The sequence below is a fragment of the Aptenodytes patagonicus genome, chromosome 3 (assembly GCF_965638725.1).
Source record: "Aptenodytes patagonicus chromosome 3, bAptPat1.pri.cur, whole genome shotgun sequence".
NCBI classification, from domain to species: Eukaryota; Metazoa; Chordata; class Aves; order Sphenisciformes; family Spheniscidae; genus Aptenodytes; species Aptenodytes patagonicus.
Window position 1 is genome coordinate 99,920,320 of NC_134951.1, and position 15,852 is coordinate 99,936,171.

Consider the following 15,852-nt stretch of genomic DNA (forward strand, 5'->3'; position numbering starts at 1 on the left):
TGTAAACATCCATTTTTAAAATAGGTGCGGGTTTTACTGTAAGGCTTTGTATCTGGTAGACATCAATTCAACTTGTGCCCATATGAAGCTGTATTTTTAAAATGCCAAGTGCCTTGAATGTATATGGAATGTAAAGGCTTTGGTTCCTTTACAAAATTGTTTCTGTAAAATGTTCCTTTACCTTTAAGTGCTTTGGTCCCTCTGTCTCATGTGTGTAACTGAAAGTAGACAACGAACACAATTATAGTATTCTTTCTGTAGAATGTTTACTTGGTCGTTGATTCTGGTGGTGGTGAAGTCTGGAGAGTGTATTGGTAGTGTAGTTCTGGAGTACTAAACTCAGCATAGCAATGACTTGTTGAGGAGTCCTCTTATGTTTTCTTCTGGTTGTGACCTGGAGATTTCTAAATATCAAGTAGAATAGGAATCGTTCTTGTTGCAACATATGTGAAAATTATTTTAGCCAGTGAAACTTCAGATTCTGTCTGGAATTGGGTAGTGGATAATGTCCCCGTTATTAGAAGAAAATTGGGAAGTGATTCCTCTCCCTGAGTGAGAAACAGTTACGGAAGAATGCTGCCTAAAAGAGGAAGTATTGCATTTCTCATGAAGAGTAAAGAGGAATATAGCTATGTATTCTTCTTACCACTGTATGCTTTAAGAATTGAACTGGAGAGCATACAGGTTGGGGAACCTTTTTTCTTTTTTAAGATTATGGAAAAAGTTGTGGAGATGTCTGTGTTGGGTTTTTTCTTTAAGGCCATAGTAGCTAGCGCTCTACTGGAGAACAGCTGTGCTTAAAGTCGAGATTTTGCCACTGAACAAGCAGCAAAAGTGAAAATGCATTTATGGAATACTTAGTGTAAGGGACCAGGAGATGCTAAATTTAAACAGCATACAGCTTGTACTGAAGGTTTCTTGCATAGCTTTTTTGCATTCAGTCACTTTGGTAATGAATTCTACAGTCAGCTGGAATACATCGCATGTTTTCTACAAGTTACTGTAGAGCAGCTCTGGTATCTTCTTTGACCTTATGGGCAGCTCACAAATAGTTAGCTTTGGCTAGGCTTGATATGATATGCTGTGGTGTTGTAATTGCCACACAGAGCTGTTTCATGGAAAGCCTGCTTAATTTTAAAGCTGGCAGTGTGATGAGTAACATGACAGTTATTTTTCCTAAGACATACCTGCAGGGTTGACTATCTTGTAAGGGATATCAATCTTTTGAGTCTCTACTGTTTTCCTATGAGTAATTGCATCAAAGGAGGAGTTACCCTAAATGCTGGGGGATGGGAATCTTAGTTGAGCAATGTTATGGGAGGACAAGCAGTTGACCTTTGAAGTAAGTGCTCTCTGCCGCAATGTTCAGTTTCTCTCCAGTCTGTCTAGATTCTTTACTGACCTGTTTTTGCAGTAAATAATGTGACTTAACTTTTTCTTAATACGTTGGCTTTCTTGCCATGTAACTGTTCAATTAGAGGTTGTCTTTCTGACCTTGTTTTAATTTGAACGAATTGGAGCTTGGTTAGAAAGCTTAAGCTTAATTGTGAAGACTTCTGTAGCTTTTGGTTTTCAGATTGGTTTGATAACTGACATAACAGTTCTGCAACTACTGTGGGTTATTTACATTTAGTGAGTACTTCAGTTTGTAATATTAACATGGGTCTCACCTTTTTGATACCTATTGCCAGTCTGATTTTAAAGGAAATGTTAATGCTTTTTTAAAGATCAATTAGTAAAAAGTGATTAGCTGACTTAAGCTCTTGATTTGTGTACTCTTTATGTTGTTGCACTAATCCTCGGTAAACATTTTCTTATTCAGGTGATATTCATGGTCAATATACAGACTTGCTTCGATTATTTGAATATGGAGGATTCCCACCGGAAGCTAATTATCTTTTCCTTGGAGATTATGTAGACAGAGGCAAACAGTCTCTGGAAACAATTTGCCTATTACTGGCATATAAAATCAAGTATCCAGAAAATTTCTTTCTCTTAAGAGGAAATCATGAGTGTGCTAGCATCAATCGGATCTATGGATTCTATGATGAATGTAAGCAAAACCTATTTCTTTTGAAAGACTGTTATACTGTGTTTTGGAGACACTTCTAGTAGGGACTCTTGTACTGCAAGGATTTAATATTCTGTGAACCTGCTTTGAAATTTTCTAAAAGTACATTTCAACCAATTCTAGAGAATTATTATTTGTTCTTCTGCTGTCCTTGAAATGCTGTTGCAGGAGACTGAAACCTAAGTTCATTAACAAAAATAAAGCCCTGTGAAGACAGTTCGCTAACATTTTTGATCAGGTTGTGATATGTATTGCAGGTTGACTTTAAGAAAACAGCCTTCTCTTCCTAATGTCTCACGCTCTTCTTGTAGGCAAGCGGAGATTTAACATTAAGCTGTGGAAGACCTTCACAGACTGTTTTAACTGTCTGCCTATTGCAGCCATTGTGGATGAGAAGATCTTCTGTTGTCATGGAGGTAAGCTGATGACTGCTTTTATAGGCTGTGTCTAAACTGATCTTTGTGTTAATGCTATACCAAATGGAGTGTGGATGTGCATACCTGATATTTAGCTGGAGACATTTAACCTTATATTGTCTGTAAAGGTTGCTGTTACGCCTTGTGCTTTTCTGTGTGCCTGGCAGCAGACAGATGACTTTCTTACCTGATACACATGGCCCTCTGTGCCTGAGGGGCAAGCGCGTCTGTAAGTATTGCCATCAGTACGTCCCTCTCTGAAGGATAGTGAATGCTAGAGTTCTTGCCTAATTTGCCACATGACTTGTTGCTGTTACCATCTATCAGTGCAGCCTTAGCTAACATTGGCATCCCTAGCAGTGAAGTGAAAGAAAACTTTCACAAGTAACCCCAGCTCTGTAGTCTTGGCCTCTTTAGCTGGTTTCATAAAATGTTGGTGGAAGGGGCCTCTGAGGTCACATAGTCAAGCCTGCTGCTTGAAGCAAGACGTTTGTTAACAATAGAGCAGGTCAGCCATGGCTTGCTCTGACTCATAAAACCTTTGCTATTGGAAAATCTATGTTCTGTGGGCACCTGTCCCAGTGCTGCCTTGTTCTTGTAGAGAAAAAAGCGTTTGGTGTTGATCTGACTGAGGCTTGTGACTTCTCTGAATATTGGAACTTACTTGGGCACTCTTATTTGTAGAAGGGGACTTCCCATGTTTTAACAGGCAATGATGCTCACAGGTTTTCAGCACCTTGCAGAGTCAAACAATTGACAACAATTTCAAATTACTTGTAGTAGGAGCCATCCTGCCTTTTTGCAGCTGTCTTTGCAACTACCTCCATTAATAAGCTACTTGATGCCTTGCACTGAGTCATCCAGAGATGGTCTGGTAGGTGTCACACCTGCATTGTCAGTGAGATAATTAGAGATGAGTGGAAGTGAGAGCACTGCAGATCCTCTAGTTGGAACAGCTCCATTTGGAATTAGAAATAGTGTGCATCCAAAATTCCTGAGCAGACTCTTCCAGACTTTGTGAAGTTGTATTGATGGCTGCCATCCTGCCTTTATTAATTACAGGTATCTCTGCAAGAGCTCTGCCTGTATGGAATGTGCTGTAAAAAAATGTGCATCTTGTATTGAAAGCTTCTGCCTTCAGTGCCTGCTAGTATAAACTACCAGAGTCTTATACATAATATGCTCTGAGGTATTGTCATGTCTCTGTAAATACAGAATTAATGCAATGATAGACGGTTGAGTCTGCCAGTCTCCAGGTAACATTGACATGTTAGAGAAAGTACTTGTTTTTCTCACAGCTCATCTTTTCATCTTGTTCTTAATCAGCTGTGCTGTGGTGTCTCTCTTCTTTTTTTAAGAACTGGTACCTATTTTATGAGCTAGATCTCATAATTTTAAGACTGTGAGATACAAAACCACTTCTGCACTGAGGTAGCCAATTATCAGTGGCTAAAACCATGTAATAAATTTGTTTCCAAAAAAGCTGGCGAAGGAATTACTCTTTTACTATCATTATACTTTTTTGAATTTTGTTTTATTTGGAAAACAGTAGAGAATGAATGGAGACAAAATACTGTGGTGTTTCAGGCAAACAGTTAAGCTTAGGTGGGTGGTAGAAAGTAATCAAGGAAGCTTAGCAGGTAGAGTAGAATGCTATGTTCTATGGCAAAACTGATAAGTGCATATACACACAAAACTGAGACCTGAGTCACGAGCAAGAAGCCTAGAAAGCTATTTTTCAAGAAAAAAATTTAAAGCTTTATTATAAATGTATTGGGGGGATTAACCTCTTGTTTAATCAAATAGGAAAACTTTTATTTTGTGCATAGTATGCTTTAAGGATCCTCTTACGAAAAGCAATATTTACTTTTCTATTGAATGCTAATTGTCCCTTAAACTTGTACAGGCTTCATCTGTAACCGAAATTACTATCACTCACAACTGATCTGTGGCTGTGAAATAAAGTGAAAAGATTACTATATGTGCCGTGTGCTCCTAATAAATGAAAGTGGACATTCAGCACATAAATAAGTTTTGCCCTTTTTCCGCTCTTCTCCAATCCTATCCAAACTGCATTCCAGATCCCATGAAGTCATGGACTGTCAACGCCTTTTCATGATGTTACTACTATAATAAACACTGAGGCAGCAACAAAAACGATTCAACTCTGCTGGAGGTTGAAGCTAGCATGTAGATATAAGGTAGGTGCCTTTTTTACTATATTGCGCATTTTTGCATAGTTTATTTTAAAAATATTGTCCTCTGGGATATACAATAAAACTTTGCAAAACCGCATAACATAGTAAAACAAAAGGCACCTAACTTACCCCAGTAGGCTATCTACAATAGCTTAAAATCCTGAGTCAGCTTTTTTACCTATACTTTTCTGGGCATCTGCTGGTTTGAGTTCTCTACCTCACAATATAAATCAAACCTCTCTTGCTATCCCTGTCTCCAAATGTTCATGCTGCTGAAAGGATCTTTCATTGTATCCTTCCCATCACCTCCCTCTCTCTTCCCTGTCTTTCCAGATTGCTTGTGCAAGTCATATTTTGGCCTTTTCTTAAGGCTGTCCTCTCAACTTACGTCTGACTTTGCTCTTTATCTCGCTTCATTAAAGCTTATTCCATAACCATTCTTGACTTCTCCCTTTTGCTCTGCTTTGTATTCTGTACAGTATTGTCCTCTTATCTATGACACCACTCTAATTCTAATCTTTAGAAACCTTATGTGATTACTTTCAAGTTTCTATAAATTAGGTCCATGTTTTAGTGTCATGTTGATGGAACACATTGGTCTTACCACATTGGATTTAAGCTCTGAGATGAGTCATGTTAGTTTAGTAGAACACTGGATTTATGTAATATTTTCAAGCTCTGGAATTCTGTTTTTCTTGTGACATTAATGACAATGAAAAGTATGTTGAAGATGAAGTCTACTTGATAAACTTACATAGTATCCAAAGAGACCTGAGGAGCTTCCTGGATTACACTATAAAAATAAGTAACCATCACTCTTACTTTACCAATTCCACCTGATCAGGGAGTGGTTCAAGTCTATAGAGCCTGGATTTGATGAGTCTGCCAGGAGTAATGACAACTCATTGTCTGTTTTCCCTTAGGGAGGGGGTGCTCTTATGCTTCAAGAAGCTAGTATACTGAAAGATACTTTTCCTGTGCTTAGCTGTCATTATGTGACGAGACAACTTAATTCAGTTGTGTACTTTTCAGGTTTTTTTCAGTACACAGTAGTTTGCAGCAATCACTGTAGTGGCAGCAGCTTGACAGTGAGCTTTGGTAGCCTGTGTTTGCATTCTTATTTCCTTCATTTAATGCTGGTCATGTACAACTTTTGTTTGTAGATCTGAATTTGAGACATTAGCTATTTCTTTTTGTACAGGGGGAGTTAGGAAGATACTTGGGAAGAGAAGAGCTCTTGGGTGATTACAAAGAGGTCTACAAACATGCAGGCAGTTTTGTGGGGTTTTACTGTTTTACAGTGCTGTAAAATAGCACAAAAATTAACAGCTGCAGGGTTGAGACGTGGTTTCTAATTATATATTTTCTTTTAAAGAACTTAATGTGTTGGGTGCAACCTGAAATGGTGAGAGCTGTAACCTCATAGAAGGTCACAAACTGATTGTGCTTATTTCACTGAGATTGTCCATTACTATCTCAGGGTGTGATGCTGAGTAGAATCAGAGTAGAATCTACATGCTTTTGTGGTAATGTAATCTGCATGCAAATGGATCAGTTCTGGGAAAGGGGAAGAGGTAGGCTGGTCAAAGTTTAAAAGCTGGTTATCTACTTGAATTTATATTAGTATCCCTGTATTGTTGTGTAAGTAGAATTGACTAAAACTGCTTTGATACGTTTTTTAATGTAAGATTTCTGCCATCCTTTGCAACCTCAAGGTAGTATTGTGATGACAGCGTCAACAAGCTGGTGAGGAAAAGCCTTCTATCCTCAAGGCTTTTATCATAAGACTGCTTCAACAAAAATAATATCAAATCTTAATACTTGAAGAAAAGTTTCTCAAGTATTTTTATCAAATGCATTGGAGTCATTCTTCTGTAAGACATACGTTGCCACTGTGCAAAGTCTATCAGCTGAAATTATTTTATGTGGTGACTCCTTTCCGATGACAGGTTTTCTTCTATCATGTTCAAAGTTCTGGACTGAGTCAAATGGATATGGCTTGTTAATATGAAATATGTTTCATCACAAATTAGGTCTTCATGCTCTATTTGCAACTTTCTTAATTAGGTAATCTTGGCGTAAGTCATTTAAGTCACTTTAGGACCCTTATTTAAGGACATGTTAAGATGATAGAGCATCCAGTAGGCTCTCTTTCATGCCTGTATGCCTCAAGTAGAAAAGCTCTGGAGTGTGTATTTAAACTGTTCAAAGGGTGGCTTTGGAATCCCATGCTTTGGCTGTAATTACATGTTAATATGGCAAAACTATACAAAAAGAGCTGTGTCTTTGTGATAAATTTTTTTTTTGAGTAATCAAGGTACTATGGTTTTATAAATGACTAAGCAGCTGAGCTGTAGTAGATGACCACCTCTGTGCTCCTTATCTATTGCAGCTGCACAGTTTAGTATTTGTTTACAGCATCCAGTGCTGCTCAGCTGATATGTGGTAAAACACTTGAAATACAGTGATGTGACTTATGATTCCAGTCATACCTGCAGGCTGCTTTGGCTTGTGGTCTTTTAAAGCTGGATAGGGGATTTTCCTTTAGCTTTTATAAAGGTGGTTGTAGAGAAGGTCATCTGCATCCAGTTTAATTGTGTTAGATAATGGGAATGCTGTCCTTCACTGGTTCTCTCTAGTAAGCTGTTTAAGAGAACATACTTAACTGTAGAGTTCTGTGCTGTGTCACTAAAAGGATGGTAGGAAAACAATTAAAACCCCTTGCTAATTTCACTTGTGTCATTTTCTGTCCCTCTGTTCAGGAACTTAATTGTCTTATAGCAAACTGTCTTTTGTTTATATTACAGTGGAAACAATGGATGCTGTATGAGTTTGAACCTCTAATTGTGTGTTCTCTGGAACCCTTTTTACAGGTAAAAGTCACTTGTTTTCTTGTACTTACAGGACTGTCTCCAGATCTCCAGTCAATGGAGCAGATCCGGAGAATTATGAGACCTACAGATGTTCCTGACACAGGTGAGTGAGGTGGAATTTACTGTAAATAGGTCTTAATGGTGAAACGGGTTTAATCAATTTCTCTACAGGCAATGCAGTGGCTTAACACAACCTGTTCACAGTATAGTATTCCTTGATGTCTGGGCAGGGTGTGTCTTTCCTCATGATGGTTAAATTATCTGGTATGTTAGAGGCTATTGCCCACATTGTTACTGCTTGTCATAACAGAGTAGGATACATTATCCGAGTTTGGATACATTATCCACAAGTTTGCCTTAAAACAAACTTAGAAATATCAAATGGAATTAAACAGCTAGTTCTTTTGCCTTGGTTAGGCACACCCAAACCTTTTAGTCCATCAAAGAACATAACTGTTTAAAGCTTGCTGAGTATGTATTTGGGCTTCTCTCTATTTGGGGCCATGTCTCCTCCCTCTTTAAATTTGTAAAGTATAGCTCCCACTTCACTGCAGTTGGGATTTCAATTGCTTGTATCAATGTGTTAGTCCTGAAGTTTTCTTCTACTAATACGTTAATACTTTGTATGTAGATGTTGGATGCAAATTGCCAGTGCTTTCTGTACAATATTCTTTTGAATCGTTTAATTAATCATCTTCCTCAGTGTGCCATTTATTCCAAATTTTGTTACTAGTGGATTGAAAAGACTGTCAAGCAGTACAATGGGATATTTTTTAAAGTGTTGATTTCAACAGTGGTCTGAAATTAACTTTCAGAGGAGATATCACATCTAAACCTTTTTTTGAAATACAAATTGCAATTACAGTTAAACCTGCTGCCAGCAGGTAAGGGGATAAGGGAGGCTGCGTTTTACTAGAGAGACACACATATTCATTGCTATTGCACTTTATTTCTGATAAAGGTGCAAAGCATCCAGCAGCTTTGAATAGAATTTGAATTAGAAGAATTCTACTTCCTGTAATGTTCCTCAGTGCTGATGCATAGGACTAATTCAGGGACTAATTTTAATACATCTGCTGTCCCTTAAACAGCATTTCTGTGCAAGCTGGTATATACACACTTGACACTGAGAAACATTACTAGACTGGTAAATGAGTGTCTCTGTAGTATAAATTACTACATTGTTCTTCCTTTTGTGCTACTTATAATTCACTTGATGCATAACCAAATAAATGTCAGTACAAACGAGTCAATCTTTACATTTATCAGAGCTCTCAGAAAAAGTAGTTCTATTCAACAGGCTAATACTACTGCTTGAGCCACCCCCACTTCAGGAATGCCCTTGCAGAATGTAGTTCTGGTTTCCATAGACACTCCACTGAAATCATATGTATTCTTAGTACTTCCTAAAAATAAGTATAGAAATTTTAAAAAAAGGCTTTTGATCTACGGAGTGGTTTGCAGTCTTAATTTTGCTTTCAGAAGCAATAGCCAGATGTTTACCAGCAGAGGTAAAATGAAATGTCCCATCAGAGACGTGTGCATACAGTACAGTGACATAGAAGGTCTTGGCCTTTTGGACCTACTTGAGGCAACTGATACTACAGAATGGAAGTAAATCTTGTGGAAAAATGAAAAAATAAACTGAAGTGGTCTCACTTTGGTGAAAGTTACAAGTCCTTAAAAGCTATCCCTTTGTGGAGGGGTGTCACTTGGAGAATATTTGTGTCGATACAGAAATTCTTGGTAGATGTTTGTGTGGCTTGTGCTGAGAAGATTAGATAATTGTGATGGTTTCTTCTAGCCTGATGAAGATAAGCCTTTTCAACCTCGACTGCAATTTAAAGATCTCTTATTTTGGTGGCATTTTTATGGGGTTTGGAAGCTGTTCTTTCAAATCTGACTCTGTATTCCAACTTAAATCACTCATCTTTGGTAACTGTTAAAGTATTTGCATTTTGTGAGGCCAAGGTATAAATGATACAACTTCGTCAGTGTTGCCAACCATTTGCTTATTAGGAAACTGTAACTCCCTCTTGCGTGTAATCTTGAATACCTCCTATCAGCTGTGTTATGGTATGCTCCTGGTCAACCTAAGCTATTGCAATGGTAGATGTTGCATGTTAAAATATGAACCTACTTGGGCAGCATAGCTTAATTTAGACAAACTTGTTGCAAGGTTCTGTTACACCACTGCTAAAGATTATAGGACAGATTTGCCTATTGCTGTGTATAACCCTAAAGATTATTTGATTTTGGGGGGAGAATAGAAGAGGAATTGCTTCCTAAGCAGCTGAGACAAGCAGCTTCTGTCAATTGTTGGAAATTCATTATAAGAAACCATTAGGGATTGCAGCACAACTATTCTGTTTTGAAAAACATGTTATTCAATATAGAACTGAATTTCAGTAAAGAAAGTTTTTGTCATATGCTGTCTGTATTCAGTATTTTATTTCTAGATAGATATTTTATCTAAAATGCAGTTGTACTTGCTCTGTTCTGTCTTCTAAAGCAAATAAAATCTTAGCCTCTGCTACAGAGGAACTGTGACTGGCAGCAAAGACCATTTGATAGCTATATGTAAATACAAAATTATCTAGTTGCACAATAGGTTTCAGACATTAGTTTTGCTTGATTACAACTTGAAGCATCTGTTATTTAAGAAAGTCTTTGATATTTTGTTTAGCAAATAACCAGATGTAATTGTAAATCAAACTTCTGAGTGCCAGTTAAAGGAGCCTGCTGGCATCTCTTTCAGATTGCGGAACAATGCTTTTAAGTATTTAAATGTTTAAGGGTTAGCCATCACAGGTAAAGAAAGTACAATTTCATGGAAAACTATGAAATAGATTTTGAATGCTTTTTGTTTTGTTTGTGTTGTAGTTGAATTGGCCTGGTTCTTTCTCATGTGAAAAAGCTTTGAAAGTTCTATGTATAAAGGCATTGCAGTTGATCTAGAGAATTTTTTTTAGTACCCAGTTTTAACTCCAGAGTTAGCTGACCTTTTGTTGGCAGCAGAAAAAAGATCTTGACCAGTGCTAAAATGCCAGAGGTTTATTGTTCTAATTTAGATCAGACTGGTTGGCACAAGGCTTTTTGAAAAGTCAGTAGTAGTCTAAGCAAACTGAAAGTGCTACCTGAAACAATGTGTCAGAATTTTGCCACGTTAAATTTTTATTTAGTCACCTAAGGTTCTTCACATATGGTAAGAAAGGTAAGAATCAAAGCTGATCCACGTTCAGAAGGTTGTAGTACAAACTTGTTTGCTGTATTTATGACTGGCCTTGCATAGGATTTTAAAATTTACTGCAGTTCTCAAACTAAGCTTTCTTGGTGAGCTGTGAAATTGATGGTTGCCTTTTAAAACACACCCACTGCAGTATTTTTAAACTCCTCAAATGCTCAATGTAAACATGCTGAATATTACAATTAAATATTATTTCAGGGAACTATTTGGCTCTGACTTGTTTCATCTCGAGGTACTATCTGTGGTGACGGGGGAAAAAATCTCCAGACTTACGCAGCCCATATCTTTTGTCTGAGTCGCAGTTTAACTATTGCTGTATTTGTTGCTAAGGCTTATTTTCTTTACACTGTAATTACACTGGTAATTACAATAAAACTATTTTACATTATAGAATGATACATCCTAAGACTAGCATTTTCACTTGTATTATCTTTCAAAGGCTTGCTGTGTGACCTGCTGTGGTCTGACCCAGACAAAGATGTGCAAGGTTGGGGTGAAAATGATCGTGGGGTCTCTTTCACTTTTGGTGCTGATGTGGTCAGTAAATTTCTGAATCGTCACGATCTGGATTTGATCTGTCGAGCTCACCAGGTATGAATTATGCTGCTGTTGCTTCTTAAAACCTCTCCTTCTAGACTTTCTGCCTCTTTGGTGCTGTTTATCAGTAGGATGTATCTGAAACTTACTTGGCATTGTGTTACTTTTAGAAAAAAAAAATCTTCCTAATAAAGGGACTATAAGGCTGTGTCCTTCTGTTGACTCCTATTGAACTGTCTAATGTCAGTGAAATAAAATACTAACACTAGATTTCCCCATTAATCTTTCTTTTGTATTGTCTGTTTACTGCTATGTTTATGAACATTAGAGGTAAAGTGTCCAGGTTTAAAGTGGCAAAGTGACTTGAATTCGAGATTTACACTGACGTTTCAGAGTTCTTCCATTTCAGTTGTAGTCAGTTCTCTGGTAGTTGTGGCTTAAACTATCTCTGCTTCACTTCACGGAAGTATTAAATGCATTTTGAATGTTTCTATAAACAAGTCTGTACATAAAAGCTTTCACTGTTGCCTTAATTTTGGTTCAGCTATCTAGAGTACTTTGGCATAGATTGTTTGACTTAGTGAAATGTGCAGAAAGCAAGGTTATTTTTGGTATTGTCTATCTTTAAGTACACTTTTTGCAGTTTTTATTAAGTTACTTTAAGCAAGTGTCCTAGTTACGTGGACATCAGGTTTCAATTTCCTGTAAAACATTTCAGTTTCATTATTTAGTCAATTTTAGAAGCTCGTTCCTGCTGTGAAACAAAAATAGGCTTTTTATTCTGTGTCACTGTTAGGCTTGGGTATACTATCAGAACACTTAAATATTTCTTCTTGCAATTTTACTGCTAAAACATTAGAGAAGATTAGTCAGTGTGTGGAATGGATATTAAAATTTCTTAACTGCCGATCAAGATTGCTACTATTTTCCTGTATTCATGTAGTCACTTCAGTTCTTTATAAAAGTAGTATGACATCTTTTAAAAGACCATGGTGATTGGATCAAAGCGAGCAGTTGGTGCACTAATTTCACTACATTATAACGTCAGGCTTGTATTTTGGGGAAGAGGGAACATCCTTAGCTGATGCATCATGCTACTTGTACTATTTTAAAGGTGAATTACGCTCTTAGGGAAAATATGGCAGAACCACTTTGCTTTTAGAGCATCAAAATTACAAAAAAAGCCTACACTTGAGGTTTGTACAATCAACACCAGTGTAAGTGAAACTTAGTGGTTACAGTTGCAATGAAGATGGTATCCAAACCTTGTGTGCTCCATAAAATGCTGGGAGTCCTTAAACTGGCAGTGTATAATTGGACTTCAAGTAGGAAAATATTGAACATTCAAGCTGATGAATATTTAACATTGGAAGTGTCAGACAGGTTAAGCTACCTGATTTGGCATTCAGTGTCCAGACAAGACAAAATGACTGAACCTGTCCTGTCTGAAAGCCAAGACATAAAATACATTTTTGATGAATTCTTGTCATCTCTTTAATATAAGTTCTGTTTGCCTCAAGGCTGGCTTTTTTCTTAAAAAAAAAAAAAAAATTTGATGTGAGCTGTATTGATTTCTCTGGTGTTGACAGGTGGTTGAAGATGGATATGAATTCTTTGCTAAACGGCAGTTGGTCACCCTATTCTCAGCTCCAAATTATTGTGGAGAGTTTGACAATGCAGGGGGTATGATGAGCGTGGATGAAACTCTGATGTGTTCCTTTCAGGTATGATATATTTGTACATTAAGTATTCCTTTAGGTGTTGGGCTGTATGGACTGAGTTAGTCTGCTTGTTGATGTGCTTATGGTTAGTCTAGAGTAATATACCTGAGCTACAGAAAGGATTGCACAGCAGGCTGGTGTCTGTGGACAATTACAACTGCAAACCAACTGTTCTCCGGAGAACTGTGTGGGATTTGCTATTTTTGAAACTCCTGCGTATTAAGTTATTCCCTCTATTCAGATGTTCATTTCAAAGTTTAATTGGCTGATTCTTTTTAGTCATACCTAGTGATCAGAGTACCTAATTATGCAGACTACTGGGACCCTTTTAGTGTGGTTACTCTGATCCGATTTTAATCCCTACTCTTTCTTGGACGTGTTTTCAGCCCCTTTTCTTTCTCCTTCCCACCCCAATGTAGTGGTAGAACTAGAAGGATTTAGAAGTAGTATTACTGTTGTACGTAGGATTAAGAAATTTATAGGATTGTGATGTGATTTCCCCCCACCCCACCGCATCCCCTCCTTGTTCCTGCTGAATGAGATTTCATGTTGGCTTAACAGTATTTGAAATGTTCTTAGCTGTCACTGACTCAAAAGAACTTCTTTATTTTCTCCAAGATATTGAAACCATCTGAAAAGAAAGCCAAGTACCAGTATGGTGGACTGAATTCTGGGCGTCCAGTTACTCCACCTCGCACAGCTAATCCACCGAAGAAGAGGTGAAGAAAGGAATAATGTAGAAACACCATCAGATCTGTCAAGGACAAAACTCCATATTACAGTATATAATAAGTGTGCACTGTAAAACCATCCAGCCATTTGACACCCTTTATGATGTCACACGTTTAACTTAAAGAGACGGGTAAAGGATCTTTATTAATTTTTTCTAGTAGAAAGATGTGCGACACTGTATTGTAACAAGTATAGCTCCAAGTTCTAATATCCAGCATAGAGTAAAAAAAGTATTAGGAAAAAACTATTGCAACTACATATTCACATTTACCACGGTTTTTAAAGTTGACCAACATCCCAGTTAAAACTTGATGTAATAGTTAAACCAGATGAGAGCATGATGTTCCATTTGTGTAATGTGGTCTTATTGTTGCTTGATTGCTTTTACTTTGGTTATTTTGTAGCTAGAATGATGCGAATATGGTATCTAGTCTTATTTCCTGGCTCTCTCTTTGAAATTGAAGTAAGGAAGGGGCTTTTTAGAACAGCCATTGGTCTCTTATCCTCCCCCTAGCCCCCTGTTGTTCATAATGCCGCTCAAATGTGTGCCCTATTATAATGCAAAGTTTATAGTACAGTAGTGATTAAAAGGCAAGCTAAGTCAAAATACCCAGACTGGACAGCTTGACAGCCAACATAAACTGAGACAGAAAAACCTGTCTTGACTTTTTACCTTAAACTGCCACACAATGAATTTGTGCACTACACTATTTTAAATTATTGACGTTACACTGTGCTATGGCACTTCATTTAACTTAGGACAAAAATGGTATTGCCTATTAGTTGGTAACTTGATTATGTGGTACCTTGGCTTTAGTTTTATTAGCATGAAACATCTTTGGCATGCTTAGCTTCCAGGTAACTCCCTACCTGCATCAGACTTCATCTTGCATAGTTCCACAGAACATGAAGATCCTTATTTGCTAAGCCTTTGAAAGCTGACATTCTTTTTCATAAGAGGGAGTGTTTAAATGGATGTTCATCAACGGACAATAGGCTAGCTGACAAGCGGTGCGCTGAAACTGCTATATGAATGTCCAACATGATTATAAGGCTTATGTCACTAATGACTATATCCTTTGGATTTTCATGATCAAATTTCATATACTATTGTATAGACTTCTGCTTTGTAGTGTACTATAGTAGCAATAATTTCTGTACATGATCGAGAGTTACGCAGTATTTCTTTTCAGTTCTCTCCTTTCTTAAGAGTTAACATTGGCAAATGGCAAGATACAGAGAAGATACAAAATTTATAGTAGGATAAATGAAAGGCACAGATTTGTGATGCTTTAGGATGCAATACTTACTGGATATAACTACAAAAGCTTTTACTGAATATCGTCAAATTTGTAAGATTCTTTGGGGGAAGGCTTCAGATTTATACCATTCTAAATGTGCATCAGTAGATGTAAAACTCTTGACTTCAGTATTGTCTTGAAAATGTTAAATTGAGGATTCTGGTAACTTACGTTTTATGAACTGGCACATTATATAATGCAAGAGATATATTGATTTCTGACACAGTGAGCAAGTTCTTTAAAATGGATTTAAGTCTCTTTTCTAATTCATTTTGTTTTAAATGCATATTTTAAATGTAGGTTTTTTCATTTAGTAAAAGTTGTCTAATTCATTTGAATGAAGTCTGACTGGTTATTTTAACATACCTTACTGTTACTCAAGAAGTGTGGAGTTTGTTTTAAAAAAAAAAAAAATGCAAACTTACAGCATATATGTTATTGATTTATATTGGATTGGTCTGTGGTTTTGAACAATGGTTTAGCTTACCCCACCTTGAAGCAAGCACCAGAGTTTCAATACATAGAAGAAATCTACTTCTACATTTTATTCTGATATTGCTCAAAGACACTTGTTCTTGAAAATCAGTGATGAGAGCTGTGTGAGTGAGAATAACTTCAGTTTGTGACAAGGTAATTGATGAAATCTATTCTGTAAGCCTTGACAGGGTAACTTCCTGCTGTAAGTCATTGCTTACTTGAGGTTTAGTTTTACAAGTTTTGAAAATGCTGGGTTTTACCAAGTGCCAGTCTCTATTA

General features: G+C 37.1%; 1 protein-coding gene across 1 annotated transcript in view; it reads left to right on the top strand.

Moving 5' to 3' along the window:
* PPP1CB (protein phosphatase 1 catalytic subunit beta) overlaps positions 1–15,428 on the top strand; it is a 30,376-nt gene extending 14,948 nt beyond the window's left edge. The window contains exons 3-8 of the mRNA XM_076334399.1: positions 1,823–2,053; positions 2,383–2,487; positions 7,590–7,661; positions 11,245–11,396; positions 12,932–13,066; positions 13,682–15,428. Of these exons, the coding sequence (XP_076190514.1) occupies positions 1,823–2,053; positions 2,383–2,487; positions 7,590–7,661; positions 11,245–11,396; positions 12,932–13,066; positions 13,682–13,786 (800 nt within the window). The 3' untranslated portion in view covers positions 13,787–15,428. The remainder of the gene's footprint in view (positions 1–1,822; positions 2,054–2,382; positions 2,488–7,589; positions 7,662–11,244; positions 11,397–12,931; positions 13,067–13,681) is intronic.
* The last annotated feature ends 424 nt before the right edge of the window (positions 15,429–15,852 follow it).